The 19,674-nt window shown below is 42.6% G+C and overlaps 1 protein-coding gene across 2 annotated transcripts; it reads right to left on the minus strand.

Moving 5' to 3' along the window:
• Nucleotides 1-483: 483 nt before the first annotated feature.
• Nucleotides 484-19,237, minus strand: UGT3A2 (UDP glycosyltransferase family 3 member A2). 2 transcript variants are annotated; one of them, XM_051853828.3, is made up of 7 exons: nucleotides 18,976-19,219; nucleotides 16,833-16,934; nucleotides 12,472-12,586; nucleotides 9,549-10,080; nucleotides 6,961-7,192; nucleotides 6,132-6,351; nucleotides 484-3,624 (listed from the first exon to the last, which is right to left on the minus strand). In XM_051853828.3, exons 1-7 carry the CDS (start codon nucleotides 19,067-19,069, stop codon nucleotides 3,348-3,350), a joined length of 1,572 nt encoding a protein of 523 aa, XP_051709788.2. In that variant the 5' UTR covers nucleotides 19,070-19,219; the 3' UTR covers nucleotides 484-3,347. The 2 variants fall into 2 exon arrangements, with proteins under 2 accessions (XP_051709788.2, XP_089168844.1); XM_089312718.1 differs by lacking the exon at nucleotides 12,472-12,586 and having other exon boundaries at nucleotides 18,976-19,237.
• Nucleotides 19,238-19,674: the final 437 nt, after the last annotated feature.

Below are 19,674 nucleotides of genomic sequence, written 5' to 3' on the forward strand. Positions count from 1 at the left end.
AAAAAAAACACTGTTCAAGGCTGTAAACAATCATCAAAGCTCAAAATGTCAATTTTACTCCAATACATTACATTTTAGGTACTCTATTAGTTACCACAGATCAGGCACTGCAGGTGGCAGCTCTACCCACTATGCCACAGAGCCGGCCCCCAGATGTCTCATCCTTGTGCTTCTAGAACTGTGAACTAAATAACCCTCTTAACTTACAAAGTTAGCTGGTCTTAGGTATTTCATTGCAGCAAAGAAAAGCTAACTTGTAGGGGCAGAAACCATTTTCATGTTCACAAAAGTGACTTTCCTTTTCATGTTCACAGCAGAAGGTATATGTCATTATGTTGTATTAGTGATCATAACTTCGATCATTGATTAAGATGATATCCACTAGGATTCTTGGCTGTAAAGTTACTGTTTTTCTATCTATAATTACTAAATAATTTCCATGCAAATATTTTGAATCTACATTAAAATGTTCTTTATCAACTGTTTTTTTAAATATTTATTTATTTATTTGAAAGTCAGAATTACACAGAGAGAGGAGAGGCAGAAAGAGAGAGAGGTCTTCCATCCACTGGTTCACTCTCCAGTTGGCCGCAACAGCTGGAGTTGTGCCGATCCGAAGCCAGGAGCCAGGAGCTTCCTCCAGGTCTCTCCTGCAGGTGCAGGGGCCCAAGGACTTGGGCCATTTTCTACTGTTCTCCCAGGCCATAGCAGAGAGCTGGGTTAGAAGTGGAGCAGCCAGAACTCAAACCAGCGACCATATGGGATACCATCACTGCAGGCAACAGCTTTACCCACTATGCCACAGTGCTGGCCTCCATCAACTGTTCTTTATCAAGCTTTCACACAATCATTTCATTATCTTTTGTGATTGATTGACTCAATTATAATTTAGCTCCATTATTCATCCTACATTAATCATAAGGTATTTTGCTATAAAAAGCTTTTCTTTCTGCTCATTTATCAATCTACGTTTCCTTTTTTTTTTTTAAGATTTATTTATTTATTGATTGATTTGAAAGGCAGAGTTACAAAGAGACAGAGGCAGAGAAAGAGAGAAGTCTTCCATCTGCTGGTTCACTCCCCAGATGGCTCCAATGGCTGGAGTTGTGCCGATCCAAAGCCAGGAGCCAGGAGCTTCCTCCCGGTCTCCCATGGGGGTGCAGGGGCCCAAGTACTTGGGCCATCTTCCACTGCTTTCCCAGGCCACAGCAGAGAGCTGGATTGGAAGTGGAGCAGCCTGGATGCAAACCGGTGCCCATAAAGGATGCCAGCGCTGCAGGCGGTGGCTTTACCCATTATGCCACAGCACCAGCCCCCAATCTATGTTTCTTTATTATCAATTTTGAAGCATATATTCTTATTTTCAATGATATATTATTTATTATTATCATTATTTGCTGTGTTACTCCTGTGTATGCTCCATCTTTTTGGGACATTTTCTTTATTCCTAGTACAGGATGCTCATCTTGTCTTAAAATCATGTGTTTTCCAAGGCAGCTTGAATGGGGATTTAGAAACCAGGATGTGGTGCGTCCATTGCTCATAAATCACCATTGTTTTTAATCCTTTCATTGAAAAGAGCTAGCAAATATAAAAATATACATATGGATATAAAGATTTCATATCTATAGCTCATCTTGCCTACATTATTATATAAGATTGTGAATTTATACAACTGCACTACAATCTACATGGGTTCTTCTAGTCTACACATTCTCACATTTCTAATTCCCCTTCTCAAAACTAAGAAAATTGACTGTCAAAATTACTGATATATTTACTCACCTGTGCAAGTCTAAGTGGATTCTTTTTTTTTTTTTTTTTTTTTTTTTGAAAGGCCGCCACGACTGGCGCACTGCGGCCAGCGCACCGCGCTGATCCGAAGGCAGGAGCCAGGTGCTTCTCCTGGTCTCCCATGGGGTGCAGGGCCCAAGGACTTGGGCCATCCTCCACTGCACTCCCTGGCCACAGCAGAGAGCTGGCCTGAAAGAGGGGCAACCGGGACAGAATCTGGCACCCCGACTGGGACTAGAACCCAGTGTGCCAGCGCCACAAGGCGGAAGATTAGCCTAGTGAGCCGCAGCGCCGGCCTAAGTGGATTCTAATACACCAGGTCACACAACTGAGAATTACAAATCTAAACTCTACATAACAAGATTGTTTGAAGTTACATTTGTCTTTAAAGTGAGAATTTTATGGTCAAAGTACTTTGTTCAGCAGTTCATGTGTTAAAACTTTTTTTGTTTTGCCATAACAGTATGGTTGTGCTATTCACCTGAAAATAGATAAAGTTCATTTATTTCTGTCTATATTTTGCAGTAAAGGTTTCACCTATGGTTGATTTAAATATATATTTATTATTAAATATTAGCATTCATTAAAAATCCAAAGCTGCATAGAAAGATAAACTCAGAGATGTGCCATCCTCTTCCTACTTCCACCTACTCTAGCAAATGCTTACACTCTATCACAGGATTCTCTGGTTTATTCTCCTGTGAAGAATAGGTGTATATTCCATGAAGAATAACTGTGCATGTTTCAATTTCCTCTCAACTTTCTTTGTCTTGCAAAAAAAAAAGGGCATACTACACTCTTTTGCTTCGCTCTGTTTTAGTTGACAATGTTAGAATTCACTTACGACAATTCATAGTGCTCTTGCTCCATCTAGTTTATGGTTCATTCCACTGACTATACAGATGTTCCATCATTTTGTCCCTATTTTAACTTGCTTAAATTTTCAGAAACTGTGTATTTCATTTGTCATGCATAGTGAAATTGTTTTTCCCAGAATGTCTTTGCTTTTGATTTTACAATACAAAAATGGATTTGGCTTTCCTATATTTTGAAATCAGTTAACTTTTTTTTTCTTTGCTGAGAGGGTCTGTTCCTGCCTAAATGCAAGGGAGTAGACCAGGCTTCCTGAGCTTTGAGGAGAGCTTACAGAAGATACAAGAGCCTGGAATAAAATGGAAGAATGTGCCAAGTATCTTGTGTATTTTTTAGTAAACTGATAGAAAGAAACATATGGGACAGAGAATGAGAAGTTATCATGGCAGGGAGCATGAAATTATCAGAGCACTGTTTCTTGGGAAAGGGAGGGAGGAGGGGGCAAAGCAGTTAGTGAAAGTTGGTATCTGCTAGAGGTCTGGGTCGCAAGGAGCAAGTCAAGAAACATGTGAGTGGTACAAAGGATTTCTAAACCAAGGCAGATAATAGTAAGGAGCCAATTGCAGGACCATCAGCAGGTGGAGAGGAAACGGAGACCCACACAGGGCTTGTCCAGGTCAGGGGAGACTCCAAAGAACCAGGGACTCCCCGATACCTCCACTCCAGTGCCACACTTGGCATCACATCTCTTTCAGCTTCTTGGCCCCACACAGGCATCTGGCCACTGTTCCCAGCAGCTTCCCACCAAGCCACACGGAGCTCACAATGAGCCCCAGCAGGAACAAGAAGACGTCAAGTAGGTACTGCTCATGCCACCACTGCTGGAAGGCATAGGGCTTGAGGTGCGCTGCCCCCCTGGTCTGAAGGATGTGGTCGACCCAGCCCACCAACCTCTGGGATGGGGTCAGGGGGTGGGAACACCTGACGACACTGGCAGACACAGCTGCAGCCTTGTACCTGTTGGCAGAAATAGAGACAAGTTGTTTTGGATGTGGCCTCACAAGACCTAGGATGTGTTCTCCTTTTCTATCTTATGCAACAATAACTGAGTTTTAAGGAAACTTTGGCTTTACAATAGTTTACTAGGGCCACCTTTAAACGTCAATAATGATGCCTATACACAAACATCCATGCTTAATGCTACAAACGCTAAACTACACATTTAATCTACAAGATCAAGTTTGTGAGGACAAGTCCCTATGCCAAGGAAGCTCATGATATGCTATAAGAAGAGTACGTATGGTGCAGCTGTACATATACACAGAGCACAAACTTTGTGCCAGCCTCCAGACTAAATGACAAACCACACTCTGAGGACTGCCAGGCGCAGGATGAGGTCTGTGTTTTCTTTCACCATCAGTGTATCCTGTCGACCAGAGCTGGCTTCCTGAACTACAGCCTGTATATTTACACAACACACTTGATAGCATCTTCTGCTTTCCTTAAGTCTCTGCTGCCATTGTCTTAATTTTTATATTTATAACAATAGATTATGCATTTTCAGTTCATACTGAACTATGTGGCTGGTTCTGGTGCTGCACAGTGTCTGGGGATCATCCCATCCCAGAATGACTCCATCAAAGGGGCCAATGGATCATGGCCATTTGGGGTCTAGGCCTTTGAAAATCCAGTGAAAACTATAAACTCACTGGCTGATGTTTGGATGCAGTTTGAGTGGCCCTCAAGAGTTCACATGTTGGGATCTTGGTCCAAAGTGTGGTGATGTGAACAGGTGGTGAAACCTTGAAGAGGAGGGACCTAGAGGGCAGTTACTGCTGGCCCATCCCCAGTCTCTCTGTCTTCCTGTCCCTTCATGCAATCTCTTCTTCTCACATGTTGCCCTCCATGATGCCATTCGCTGTGATGTAACCCAGCCACATCACCAAACGCTGAATTTTCAGCCTCCAAAACTGTGAGCTAAAGAAACCTCTTTTATTTATAAAGTCCAGTCCAGGTGATTTTTTTATACCAGCAGAAAATGGACTACTTCAGAAAAATAAACATCCACCACAGATGAAGTTGCAAATACATACAATTGTTCTGGAATGATCTGGCCCCTGGGCTTGACAACTTTTCTGTGGCTAAAAATCACAAGCAGTGTGTTTGTTTTTCAGTCATCTAACAAGGATTGCCAGACCGTCTCCTACATACAAGGCAATATGTTAAGCCCTCAGAATTGATTCAGATTGGTGCCTTTGAAGCTCTAATATCCTATGCAGTACTTCTTAAGCACAGCAAAGTTTTGTTTTGTTTTGTTTTTGTTTGTTTGCTTGCTTCACACGAGGTCACTGTGCTGAATGAGCAGTTACTGACCTTGGAGGTCACCAGACCCCTTTTATTTCCTCATTTAACCAAAATTGATTAGCCACTCACTTTTGTGACAGGTACTACGTTAAACACTGATAACACAGTGGAAAATACCAGGCACAAGTTGCTATCCTCACTAGTGAGGGGAGACAGGTAATAAACAAAAGCATTAAAAGTGGTGTAATCCCTGAGGCTTAATGCTATAACGAGTACTCAAACAGTATATTTCACTTTGTGTTTCTATGGGGGTGCAAACGACTGAAATCTTTACTTAATGTACACTAAACTGATCTTCTGTAAAAAAAAAAAAAAAAAAAAAAAGAAAGAAATTTTCAATTCCCAACTTGACTCTCACTGGGATTAAACATGACAATAGGTCTGATCTGATTTCATCATCATTTTAAAAAAATCATCTATTATTTTTCACTTTATGTTTCTGTGTGGGAGCAAACTGTTGAAATACTTACTTAAGGTATACTAAGCTGATCTTCTGTATATTAAGATAATCGAAAATGAATCTTGATGTGAATGGAAGGGGAGAGGGAGTGGGAAAGGGGAGGGTTGTTGGTGGGAGGGACGGTATGGGGGGGGAAGCCATTGTAACCCATGAGTCGTACTTTGGAAATTTATATTCATTAAATAAAAGATAAAAAAAATAAAATAAAATAAAAGTGGTGTAATCCCAGATGGTAAGTATTGTGACCCAGCAAACAATATAATTGGGTGGGCAGGAGAGGAGATGAGACCTGACTGTCTTGAAAGACTCATCCCAAGAAAGGAAGGGAAGGAGTGTTGGGGCAGTAGCTTGGGCAGAAGGCCAAGGATGGACCAGTGTGGTGTATTTGGAGAACAGAAAGGAAAGCTCCTGCCTCAGTGGGAGTCTACTGTAAGAACCCCGAACACCAGAGCTCTCATGGAGACTCTGTAGGTAGTTGGGGTTCCTCAAAACCCATAACGTAGACAATAATTCTCAGCATCTCACCAAATTGCTCTAGTCTTACTCCAGGAGGGCACAAGTCAGCTGTTAGCATTACTGGCTTGACAAATATTCCATGCCTTGATAAATTCACTTTTTATTGGAAAAGAGCCCCACACAATGCCTGCATGTTAAGGTTTTTGTTCAGCCTACATGACCACTACTCAAGAAAGCTGCATACCTCTTGTCTTCAATGACTTGCTTCATTGTAAGTGCCAGTGTCTCTGCTTTGAGGTTATGTAACTGAATAGAGACACCAAGTTTCTTGGCTTCTACTCTGACAATGTTTTCAGGCTGGTCTCCAAAGAGAGGAATCCCCACCATGGGCACGCCATACTGGATGGCCTCCATTATGCTGTTCTGCCCTCCATGAGTGACAAACAGACGAATGTTAGGGTGAGCTATTGAAAATAAGGGGAAAAAATGGAACATATCAGGATGGAACATTTCTGAACACCAGGCACAGCAGGAAGAGCATAAGAAAATACCAAAGAGAACTAGACGTGTTAAAACCATTGTAAATAATGACTGTGCTTATCTCTCTCTCTCTCTCTCTCTCTCTCTCTCTCTCTCTCTGACTATAACTCTACCTCTCAAATAAATAAATGAAATCTTTAAATATAAAAAAAGAATGGGACCAATCCCCTGTTGGTAAGTGCTCTCAGAGTTTATAGGTTGCCTTGGATTTTTGTTTTGGTTACCTTGTTCAGGACCAAATGCAAGAATATACAGAGGATGTTACAAGAATACCACCGCTGGCTCCAGACTATAGGCCTAGAGTAGAAAAGAATGAGGGCACAATGGCTGTTTTGGCATCTGACCTCATTGGAGGTATAGCCTGGTTCTCCAAGAATTCCAGCTGGCTGATCCTTTCTTATCCTGTGTAGCCTTGTGTTCATCTACCAAGAGTTCTTTCTAAGCTGGTACAAATGCTAGCAAGATGTCAAAACACTGAAGACACCCAAAGACAGGTAAATGAAAATAGAGGAGCAGATCTGGGCAACACTTACCTAGGAGGTCATTCTGAGGAAGCCAGTCCATAATTTTCACATTTTCAGCCAACTTGACACCTTTGGTCCAGTGAGAATGCTTACACTTCCATATTACCCCTTGTGAGAGCTGGGCAAAGGCACTGTTCATCTCCTGGAGGACTTCCCAGGTCTGGTAGGTGCTCACCATGGAACCAAGGGCCACAAGGACAAAACCAGAGTCCCCATACTTAGCAATGAAGTTCTCTAAGTCCTAGAGAGAGACAACAAAGGAAAGAGGGTGACAGGTTGTAATGAAAGCTGAGGCGGCCATTGACTTGTCTGATGCAAGTCAGACCATGTTAAAAATGCACCTTTTTATCTGTGCCTTGTGCTCACTGTCCTGAAACTATTATAACCCCTGGTACAGCTCAGTGCCCTGTGCATTGTGTTCATGTCCATTGTGATGGTGAGAACTTCTCTCTTCTTTGAAACCTTGGCCCCACTCTCAGGCCATCTCTGTCCCTCCGGAAGTCAAGTCAGCTGGCAATTTTCCAAGGCCAGTGCAGAGGGGGCAGTATCTGAAAGACTACCAGTGGGAAATCAAGGTCCAGCAGTAAGTGGGACTTCTAGAAGCTGGAATGGAGAAGCTGGGAAAACACCTGGGCCATAAAAAGAAATGGAGGCAGCATAGGGTGAAGCTCCTTGCTGCCTACACACAATGCACCATTCAGCGTGTGTGTCTACAGTATTCCATAATATTCTCAGCCACTGATCTTTATTTATTTATTTATTTATTTGACATATAGAGTTATAGACAGTGAGAGAAAGAGACAGAAAGAAAGGTCTTCCTTCCGTTGGTTCACCCCCAAAATGGCCACTATGTCCAGTGCTGCGCCAATCCAAAGCCAGGAGCCAGGTGCTTCTTCCTGGTCTCCCCATGCAGGTGCAGGGGCCCAAGCATCCTACACTGCCTTCCCGGGCCACAGCAGAGAGCCAGACTGGAAGAGGAGCAACCCGGACTAGAACCCGGCACCCATATGGGCTGCTGGCGCCGCAGGCAGAGGATTATCCAAGTGAGCCATAGCGCCAGCCCCAGTCACTGATCTCTGTACTTCATCCCTACCTCAGTGATTTACTCACATAGCTCCAAATTATACCCTCGTGGGAGGATTTTTTTTAATTCACATTGTCCATTCCCAAGGGCAGACCTTGGACACTGCTTTCTTCAAGTCCTCCAGTCAGTTCTTTTTAAGGAGGTTTCTGATATAATATCTTCATATTCACATTAATACAGCACTGTCAATTTTTGCTTCTCAATATTTCTTTACTTTTTTGTAAACCTGCACCCAGCTTCTCAAACCTCACCCTATTAGGGTGCTTTGCTCTATGGGATTCCCTCCAGAATTCCATTGTGTAATATAGTGTCCCAAAGGACCACTTTAACATAGCCTGTCAACTTTCCTTAATTATAAAAGTAAAATAAGATCATTAATATATAAAAATTGGAAAACGCACTGAGGAAAATATTTTTTTGAGAACAGCATCTGTTATCTCTTACACCCTTACTCATATTATTACCTCCTAACAATTCCACATCTGTCCCAGGGGCAAGGCCTGACACTTTCCTGTCAGGTAAGGCCTCTCATAATCCTACCTGGCTTTATCTGTGCAACTGAATCTTCCACTGCTCTGGTTCAGCCATATTACCAGGGAACCAATCTCATGGCCATCTCACTTCCACCTCTGCTGGAGCCCAGCTCTCCCTGCCTGAGAGGCCTTCCCTCCCAGGCCCATTCCTTAACATTCCAACCACCAACACAAAGTCCTTCTCACCAAGGGTCATTCCCTAATTCCTCCTGCTCGCTCAAGGCAAGGTGAGGGGAAGAAAAGCAGACACTGTGGTGCAGGAAAGACCCAGAACAAACCCTGGCTGAACCTGACTCAGAGTTGAACAAAACTGAGAAAGCCATCTGCATTATCGGAGCTTCTGTCATGAAAATGATCATGCCTCCCTACAGTAAGCAAAATTTGCATATAACAGCAACCCAATGCTGACACGCAATGGGCAGCCAACTAATCTAACTAGCTCTTCTCCCTGTTGAAAACTTCCATGACAGTGATTCTGAGGCCAGGCTGTGCATTCAAATCACCTGGGCCATGTTCATAGCTGATATTAGATGCAGCCCACCCTGAACAATTCAAATCAGAAAGTCCAGATAGAACTAGGTGTCAAGGTCCCATAGGTAGGAGACACTGGATACAATACATGCAGTTCTTGCTCTCAGACCCTGGTAGTGTTTTCTGATTCACTGGGAATAATTCATTTCCTTAACAATGATTGCACATAATGAGCACTTGTTACATAACTTTCATACACATGGTCACATAAAATGCAAATGAAAACATCAACCTTAGTAAAGAGTTTATCCCACTGAGGCCAGGACTAGAGGAAGGTGAGAGAAGGCCAAGGTGTACTGGAAGTGAGAAGTTCTTCAGAAAGCATGGCCCAGGTACCTCCCTTGCCTAAACCTACTTCATTCGCAGGATCCCTCTGGCCAGTGACAGCCATCAACCATGCACTGACGACCTCTATATAAAGCTCAAATGGAAGACAATATTTTACTTACTTGTGGTACTGGCTTAATAGGTTTGACCATTAATCCTCCAATATAAACAGTGTTGGGATTCAGGGGCCGAGCAAATTCAAAAGCAAAGTCAGAGTTAACAAACCAGAGCTCGGCTTTCTGTAGAAGATGAGACAGAACTGGCCTAGAGCCCTCCTGGAAATGCTCCTTGATGCTGTTGTCAAACTTAGACTGTATTTGCCGTTGCTTCATGGAGAAACCAAAGAACATTAGGAAATTCTTCATCCGGCCCCAGAAGCTCATGTGGTCAGTCAGCAAAGAACTGAATACCGGAACGTAAGACAGGGGACTAGGGAGCCCAAAGTCCAAAGTGCCAAATGAGGAGGAAAGAAGAGACACAAACGGCTTCCCGAGCTTCTCAGCGATCAGGAGAGGGCAGTAGTCAAAAATTTCAATTATCACCAGGTCGAAGTTCTCACTCTTCAGGGATTCCACAATATCCCTCCTCCTCAGCAAGTGACTGCACTGAAACCCCAGCTGTTCCATTACTTTTAAAAAGTTTTCAAAACTTCCTCTGTAAGAAAGAAATTAAGTGGTAGTCATGGCAGGTAGTAAACTTAGAAGGCCTAAAAGTATCTTGAGATACAGAGAAAATATCCCAGGTAAGCAAGAGGCCATCTAGCAACAGCCCACACATAACCTCTACCGTGGTCAACCTCTCTAGTTATTCCTGCTCCCTAGAGCGCTTTCCTCTCCACTCCCCTTTCCTCTTCCGATCCAAATCCCACCCACCATCAGTGTCAGCTCAAGGTCCTGCTGCTCTGGAAGCTGTCAATCATTGTGGCAGATCTCAGAGTTCTATGTCTACTTAATAAATTTGGAGATTCTCTATTCACCTCTCGTTAACACATTGATTGTATGGTTAGTGATTTTCTTGTTTTCTGTAGAAGAAACTTGATGACAGAGTCCATCAATACATGATATAGGTTATTTTCTTTAGTCATTGTGTGTAGCATATGAGAGATTGCCTTTCTCAAGAAACTCTTTGATCACACTCAAACACAAAACCTGAATTAAAAATAGAAATTCTGGGGCCAGCATTATGGCCCAGCAAGCTAAGCCCACCTATGATGCCAACATCCCATATCAGAGCACCAGTTTAAGACCCAGCTGCTCCACTTCTGATCCAGCTCCCTGCCTGCCCACCCACATGAGAGACCAAGACTGACTTTTAGACTCCTAGGTTAGGCTTGACCCAGCCCTGGCTATTGCAGGCATTTGGGGAGTGAATTAGTAGATGGAAGATCTCTCTCAATCTGTTTCTCTGTCTCCTTCTCTCTGTCTGCCTTTCAAATAAAAATGAAAATAAATAAAAAAAATTAGAAGACAATCCTCTCCTTTGTTCCTGGGAGCACATTGTCCCTATCATTCTGTCCTGGAGGCTGCCTTTCCCTGTTGACAAACTGCTGCCCAAAATATAGCCTGCCTTTTATGATAAATTCTTCTCCAGCGAATTTTTGCTGACAGTTAAACAAGGGGGTGGAGGCGGGGAAGGGAAAGCAAAACTAATTCTGAAACACATTTTTAGCCTTTCTGCTACAATGCAAGTTGGGATATTCAGACAAGATGATACCAAATCTTTACAACAAGATTTAGCCTATGCATCTGTTCCAGGGAGATTTCTTGAAATGCTTTTCCATCACTGCCTGCATTCAGTGTCCTGCTGTACAACATGTGGGGGAAGTAGATGAGGACACCCAGCCACAGGTGATAGGCACAAGGCTCTAGACCTTAGGGCATGCTGGCTACAGACAGAACTGGGGTGCCAACACCTTGGCACACCTGTAACCTGCACACCACTGCACACTGCCCTCCTGTCAGAGAAGATGCACGGCCTAAGAACTCTGCCTGGTCTTGAGAATCAGCTTCAAGTCATTCAATGGAAGTGACTGATTAAAATCATCCTTTGCTGTACATCTTTAAAGATTTCACATAAGTAAAGGAACAGTTACTAACAGTTTTTAGATAACTTCATTAATGTAGTAAAAACATAGTTTATTAAACATATTTAGAATAAGCTAATGAATGAAGAAGTTTCAAAAATGCACCATTGGCTATACCTATCTTTGAAAATACTAAGCTGGGGAGAAAAGACAAGGTACAAGTTCAAATTCAGTGCCAAGTGTGTGAATTAGAATAGACCTACAGGGGAGGGAATGTGGTCTTCCAGATTGGTTGGGGAAGAAGACTTAATGGAAGAAGACTTGCCCACACCTTGACAACTGAGTAGAATTTTCAAGAAAAGAAAGGGGAGTGGAGGTGAGCCATGACAGTTAACCAAGATTGCAATTCTAGCATTAAGGAGTTCTGTGCTCCTTTCCATTCCAGATAAGGTAAAAGGAGTCCACTTCATATCTCATTTATACCTGGTTGATTGCTTTGGAAAAAAACTTTTTATAACCATTCAACTTATACAAAATCAAAGTTTATAAGTCTTCTCTCCATTTAGAAATCAAGAAAACTTAAAAACATTCATGTAAAAAACAAAATTTAAAGTTAAGTTTATCTTGGTATGGAAAAAAAAATGAACATCCATGCTTAGTTTTTGTATCACGTGAAGGGAGGAAAAAGAAGTAGGAAAAGGTGACTCTCATTACCCTATCAACAATGAAAAGTTGAGGGATCTATCCCTGTTTCTCTTTGGGAAATTATAGGCGAAGTATTACAAGGAAGCCCCTGAAGGACCAACGCTTCCTGATTGCCACAGAAACGTGTGCAAAAAGGAAGGATGCCCAGGGACTGTGCTGGATGATTGTGTGTGGTACTCATTTATTCACGCGTCACCTCTCTCCATCCATCCGTCCAGGTCTTGCTCTTAGCCTGCTTCAGTTGTCCATGTAGCCATCCATCCATTAGCACTGAGCAAAATAGTGACTTTTTGGCTCAAAGAGTAAAGACAAATTACCTGCCATGCAGGGCTTCTTCCATAAAGAAATCAAAGCACTTCTTAAATTCTTTTCGATGGTCTTGGGGTGGAAGCCAAGTAATAACTTGGTATGACTTGGGCTCCTCTTTAAAATCTAAAAATATACCAATAGACTAAAAAAGTTAATTACACCATACAACATGGTAATATTGTCATAACCATATCAAATTTTTTATTCTAATTATTTTATAACTATGTAAATAAGTGCCTTTTGAAGCATTTTTATCTTTTGTTGCTTCTTCATTTACTCTAGCTTATAAACTGACAACATTTACTGAAACCCCTACAGTGATTCAGAATTTTTTTCTCATTTTAAAGTTATGGGGAGCCGGCGCCGCGGCTCACTAGGCTAATCCTCCGCCTTGCAGCACCGGCACCCCGGGTTCTAGTCCCGGTCAGGGCACCGGATTCTCCTCTTCCAATCCAGCTCTCTGCTGTGGCCCAGGAGGGCAGTGGAGGATGGCCCAAGTGCTTGGGCCCTGCACCCACATGGGAGACCAGAAGGAAGCACCTGGCTCCTGGCTTTGGATCAGCGCAGCGCACCGGCAGTAGCAGCCATTTTGGAGGGGTGAACCAACGGAAGGAAGACCTTTCTCTCTCTCTCTCTCTCTCTCTCTCTCTCACTGTCTAACTCTGCCTGTCAAAAAATAAAAATTAAAAAAAATAAAGTTATGGAAATTTTAAATGAAAACATTTAAAGGTATAGCTATTCTATGTCTCATTTTATAGGGAATACAACAAAGGCTAGCCTAGTTACGACATTTTGTCAAGGTTCTACACACAAGTGGTAAAGTTAATACTTAAATGCAGGTCTGTTTGATTACAGAAGCTCTGAGCACTTCACTGATTGTAGGGGGAAATTTTTTTTTCATTGTTAAAAATGACACGCAAAGATAAATTTTTGCTCAGTCAAAAAGTACTAAAATGCCTCATTAAAATAGAACTTCCATGCATCCTTATTTATTAACTTGGCCCCTTTTCCATTACCCAGTAAAAAACCCAGCTCCATTCTTGATGCTTGGCTATTGATGGGTTTCAAGCCTATCTCCCCCTCCCTTCCTGCCTCTTCTGGGGTGACTGGTATGAAAACCCACATGCTCCCTCCTTTGGTCCTGGCAGGAGTTTCAAACCATGGAAGTCAGGCCAATGGGGAATATTTACCCAACCGCTACTCACATTAAATCTCAAGCCAGTCATCCATCTTTGAGCTCAAAGCCATTTTACAGATTTTCTTGGGAGCCTGCCTTGATCTTCTAAAAGAACCCTACTATAAGAGTTATGAATTGTTCATGCACTCTTAATGTATGTGAACATTCATCAGTCATGACAACCAAATCAAATGTTGTGTAGAGATTAAAGGTAGATCAATGCATGATCCCACACATTAAGGCCTCATGATGCACTATTCCATGCATTAAGGCCTCATAACCAATCTGACTGAAATTACAGACTCTATCCAAGGATCCATGGGAAAATACTTTGCAGACAGATTTGGTTATATGTTATTTTCAGAGCCTATTTCAACAGGCCCCATGCAGAGTTTGCCCACAATGTGGAAGGGATGTAATATACTTTTAAATGTCTACCCATGGGGTATATTACCCAGAATCTTGCCAGAAAGATCTTTACTGCTTCCAGCTTTGGCCAGGGGTCCAAATATAGCATTACCTTGAGAATGTCCTCCTCTGAGAAGATTCATTTGATATACTTATTCAAGACAGACATTCACAAAGGAGCTCGCAAAATGGATGAACCATTGCCCCACGCAAAGCACAAGGTCTGGTACCCCAGCGAAATTCCTAGTAGTCACTTGTTCAGCTGAAGGTCTCTCCATTTCTGACTCTATCACGAAATAACTATTGACCCTCCCTGCACCTACAACATTACAAGTCCAACATCTTGTAGGCCATTTTGCACTCTGGAGACAACATATTTCTTTTATATATATATAAAATATATATTAAAGAATATAAAATATATTATAATATTTAAAATAATATATTATAATATTAAAAATAATATATAATAATATTATATAATAATATAAAATATAATATATATTTATTAGAGCCCATTCATGCTTATAAGTTAGAAATCAGTCCACTTTTAATAAAGCCCCTTATTTTAAAAATGCTCCAGAATATGTCTGCTTTCCAATATAACAGGAACTACCAGAAGTGCTCCCCAAAGGCTCTTCCACTATTAAGGCTTTAGCAATTTCCCAGGAGCTCTCTAACCACCTATCATGTGTATAATTCCCTATTTCTGCTGTGACAAGCTACTATAAATCTAGTGAATTCACACAACATGTCTGTTATCTTACAGTACTGGGTGTCAGAAGTACAAAAAGCATCTCAAAATTAGCATGGCCGCATTCCTGCCAAAGACTATAGGGAGCAACCGATTGTTTTCTTTTTCTTTTCTTCTCTTTCTCTCTGTCTCTCCCTCTTTCTGTAACTCTTTAAAATAAATTTTAAAAATAAAAATTTAAGGTAATATACTAGTTATTTAGCTAGATCTCCATTCAAGGTAGGTTCAAAGGGATTTAAATTATGTTCAGTGAAGAATATGGAATCTAATAAAAATGGTGATTAAAGTAGTTTCAAGCTGGGACTCAAAAAGATATTTATATACCAATGTTCACAGCAACAATATTTATAATAATCAAAAGATGTAAATAGCCCAAATGTCCATCAACAGATGAACAAGTGTATACTTGGAAGGGAGTATTATTCAGCCCACAAAAGGAAAGAAAGTCTGACATCTGCTACACCATGGATGAACCTTGAAGACATTACAGTAATTGAAATAAGCCACACACAAAAAGAAAAATGTAGTATCATTCTAATTATATGAGTTACCTAGTGTTGTCAAATTAATAGAGTCACAGTGAAACAATGGTTACCAGAGGCTATAGGTAGAGCTAACAGGCAGTTATTAATTAATGGTAGATTTCTGGTTTGTAATGATAAGATAGATGATGGTGATGATTGTGTAGTAACATAAATGTCCTTAAAGTCACTAAACTATACACTTAAAATGGTTTAGAATGGGCATATTACATGTTATGGATATTTTACCATATTAGAAAAAATTGATTTTAGAATTAAGTGAACATTTTCCACAGAAAAATACTGCTTTAATATATTCTGAACAATATTTACAAACCTGCAGTCACCTTCACAATTTTATAATATCTCAGAATTTTGTTCCTCAGAGTATTGATTTTTTTTTATTTTTATTCACTTATCTATTTTTATGTATTTGAAAGGCAGAGAGACAGAGAGAGAGAGACAAGCAGATGGACAAACAGAAATCTTCCATCCACTGATTGACTCCTCAAACAGCCAGGGCTAAGCCAGGTGGAAGCCAGGAGCCCAGAACTCAATGAGCTTTCCCATGTGGATGGCAGGGACAAAATCATGTGAACTCTCACCTGCTGCTTTCCCGGATGTGCATTAGCAGGAAGCTGGACTTGGAAGCTGAGTCGGGACTCAAACTCAATGGGATGTGGGAACCCCAAGCCCCATTTTAACCACTGCACCTAATATCTGCTCCAAACATTCTTGATTGGAAATTTTAAAAAAATCCAATCCTGCACACACTTCATACTGAACAATCCATAACTTGCAGTTCTAAATACACCCAATTCTGTTATTAATCTGTCATTTCACCCAAGCAAACCTTTTATTTTTATATTTTCTTGACTGAAGTTGTTTCCTTATCTGTTAGCAGGGAAGAGTTGGTATGATTTATAAGTTTTTTTTTTTTTTAGCTAAAATTTGCTGGATCCAATGACTTGGTTAAGAACTTTTGACATCATTATACACAAACTCATTAGTGACAACCAATTTTTCCAAAATAGGAAATTACCTCAGTGGTAGATTCTTAACTTAGCTGCACAAAAAGGGAGCTCCCTGAGCTCCTTTTCAAATATCATAAAAGGAAAAAATAGCCTGCGACAAATAGAAAGAAAAGTGATTTTCACAGATTAAAATTGTTCAATATGGCTGAATACTTCTGCCCATACTTTCAAGCCATATTATAAAGTGGCACTTATCAAAATAATCTGTAACAACATGTAGAGGGATGCTTCAAATGGTGTAGAATCCAGATAAGGGAGAAAAATTTGGGAATGTGGAGTATAGAGTCTTGGTTGATAGAACCTAAGAAATTTTCCAACTCTTTACACACACACACACACACACAAACTGTACATAGACCTTTTGCTTCTCCTCAGTCTGACTAGATATTTTGAAAACATTTTGCTAAGTTTTTCCATGAAAATGCATTTTATTCTTTGCCTAGAGTAAAAACAAATCAAGAATTAGAAACGATACCTGACATCAGAGAATTTCCTCGCTGATGAAGCATGGTGACATTATGACCGTGATCTTGAAGAATCTGGGACACCCGATCCACCAGTAGGTAATGGCTTCCACCTAGGAGCAAGGTACAATGTCAGCTTCTTAAAGATGAGAACAGAGGGTCTGAGGTTCATAGGGTGATAAGTTCAGGAGAGGAGGGGTAGGGGAGCAGAAAGTTGGAGTTGACAGTAAGGAAAGGCAGATGAGCTTTGTCTGTCCTTCCATCTCCCTCTGGGTAATCCCCACATACCAGAGCCCGAGTGTCCAAACCCTTGACCTATGGCAGACCTTCATCAAAGAGTTCCTCTTGTGGCTCCTGGTCTCCATGTCAGTGACATGAGTTTCTCTGTGCTTAGATCTGAGGAGTTTCTGATCCTCAGGTACATGCTGTATTTTTCCAGGGCCTTACAGAAACAACCATGTCCTAAAGAAATAACTACACAGTGGAAAGTTAAGCAGAGTTGGTCATGTGTTTTTGAAGGATTCTTAACTACCAATCAATCAAAGCTATTTCTGAGCTCTTCCTCTTTGGAAATTAATGGTACTGTAGGAGAGAGATATAGAAGCTATAAGTGAATCCAAGAAACAGCTCTTGGAGCAAAAGATGTAGACCCACCACTTACAGCCCAAATCCTTGAGGTTCAAAAGTATTTGGCAAGAAGTTGCCCAATTTTAGCCTGAGAGTTACTCAGTTTAGGATTACGACATTCAGGACAACTGCCTGGCCCATGAGGCAAAACTGCTGGGTCCCAGCTGCAGCAGAGACTAAGAAATCGTTGATCCTAGCACAGCCCTGGGATACTAAGGAGAGGGAAGCCTGATACTCAGGAGGGTGTAAGTGCCACCACATCAACATTCGCTCTTACACCACGTCCCAACACGGAGCCTCTGCTTGAACCCAAGGGACTCGGCAACAGAGAAAGTGATGGAGAAGTGAATGGCAAAGCCAAGTGTTTGAGGATGTGGTTGAGAGGGTTGTGGAGCTAGAGAAGCAGTGCATGACCCTGGAAATGACTCAGTATTTTTACACCCAGACTTGCATAGTTTGAAGTAACAAGAGATATTTAAGTGCAAATCCTCTACATGCTTACTCATGTTAGCACTTGGTACCATGGAGATGCCACAAAGGCAGCCATTCACCACGGGTCTGGGTGAGTCAGGTGCATTCTGGGGTAGAATTCCAGAACCTCAGAAACCACACCAGCTCCCTCTTGGAGTGTGAAGAAAAGGATCAGTGTATCTTCTACAAGGGTGGAAACTCTTTCACTTCATTGCTACTCATATTGAGGCAGAAAAAATACGTATAGGTTTCAGGTGGAATTGCAGAGTTTCTTAAACTGTGATTTAAAAAAACTATATCCTCACTGTAAGGGACTTAAGAGAGGAAGGTGTGGAGAGGGCCGTCCTGGGGTTAGAAACCGCGAGTGAATTCTCCGTGCTCCTGAAAAACAAGTTGCACCCCCTCGACCCTGAGGTTTCCTCTCTGAAAATTCCAGATTAGGGCTGACCTAGCTGATCTAGGGTTCCTTCCGGCTCCAAGAGGATCTAAACGTGATCCAATTCAGCCCACGACGAGTTGAACGGAGCGAATGACAAGGACTACCGAGAACGACCTCTATCCTGTCATATACCCCTCTTTCATTTCTTACCCACTTTGGGGCAAAAGTAAAGAAGATAACACCGAAGCCACCAGACGCAGAATTCACGGTCCCACGCGATTCTGAAAAACTTGAAGCAGCACAGGTCAAAGGAAGGAAGATGACCTGGGTCTGCTGCACTTCAGCTCCGACCGGTTCTCAGGGTTTGCTCGGGATGGAGCCAGGCTCCCGGCACAGCCACCCTGCTCCTCCCTGGCTCTGGATCGTGCTCGGGGATGCCCTTCTCACTCGGGAGCGCGTCCCGAGCAGGGAGAGAGGGCACAGGAGAGCTCTGTTTGTTCCAAAACTAGCTTCTCCACTTCAGCGGAAGGGGTCTCTGCCTGTCCCCCAGCAGGGCCAGCTCCTCCATCTCCAGCCCCGACACCAGCCCAGCGTGAAAGCCTCGTGGATGACCCCTCTGATGCCCCGGGAGCGCGCGAACCCCGGAGCCTCCTCGGATTTCTCCGGCGCTCACTCACCCAGTGTTGACACAGTTAGGATTTTGGCGGCCTCTGAGAGCAGGGTCCCGGAGAGAAGGAAGCCCCCTAGAAGCAGCGCCCGCTGCCCAGCCATGTTCACTCCCGCGGAAGTCACGGAGCCGAGCCCCGAGATGCGCGCCCTGAGCCCCGCGGAGGGACTTGTGTCCCTCGGCGCCAAAGGCACTGGACGCGGACCTGGGAAGAGGTAAGAGACCAATAGGATCCAGCTGGCTTTGCATCTGGCCCCTCTCCCTTCCCCCCTCCTTCCTCAGCGTGTGTCCATTGGATATTTCTCTCCTCGCCCACCCAAACCACAGGCGTCGGCAGGAGGGGCTGCTGAGCGGATCCGTAACTCTGCTCTAGCCTTGGAATCCCTGCCCTCCCGCCTGAAAAACACTATGAATCAGGGTGGCAGAAACCTTAGGAAATCACGTAGATGACAGCTCCACTCAATTCTCTTTAAGGGATGCTGTCTTGAATTCGTGGTCCTCTGCCTCTCTTCCACCTGCCTCTATGACGTCATACATCGCCATCTCGGTGCCCTGTTTTTTCCCAGGGACCTGCTTAAAAACTCTAGCCGGTCTTGAGCTCTGAACCTCCCTGGAAGAGAACCACCATGGGAATTCTATCTCCCATCCCTGGCTACTGTCTGTGATGGCCTCTGTAGACTGCAACAGATATGATGCGGTAGCGTCCTAA

The sequence above is a fragment of the Oryctolagus cuniculus genome, chromosome 14 (genome assembly GCF_051225735.1).
Source record: "Oryctolagus cuniculus isolate XC-2025 breed Fujian yellow rabbit chromosome 14, ASM5122573v1, whole genome shotgun sequence".
Classification (NCBI taxonomy): domain Eukaryota; kingdom Metazoa; phylum Chordata; class Mammalia; order Lagomorpha; family Leporidae; genus Oryctolagus; species Oryctolagus cuniculus.

Bases quoted from the DNA above. Each gene is read 5' to 3' on its own strand.
- UGT3A2 (XM_051853828.3), bottom strand. From the start codon at position 19,069: ATGGCTGGGCAGCGGGCGCTGCTTCTAGGGGGCTTCCTTCTCTCCGGG. The intron at 16,935-18,975 runs GTGAGTGAGCGC...CCTTGCTCCTAG, and splicing joins CCTAACTGTGTCAACACTGG to GTGGAAGCCATTACCTACTG. The intron at 12,587-16,832 runs GTATCGTTTCTA...GTATATTTTTAG, and splicing joins AGGAAATTCTCTGATGTCAG to ATTTTAAAGAGGAGCCCAAG.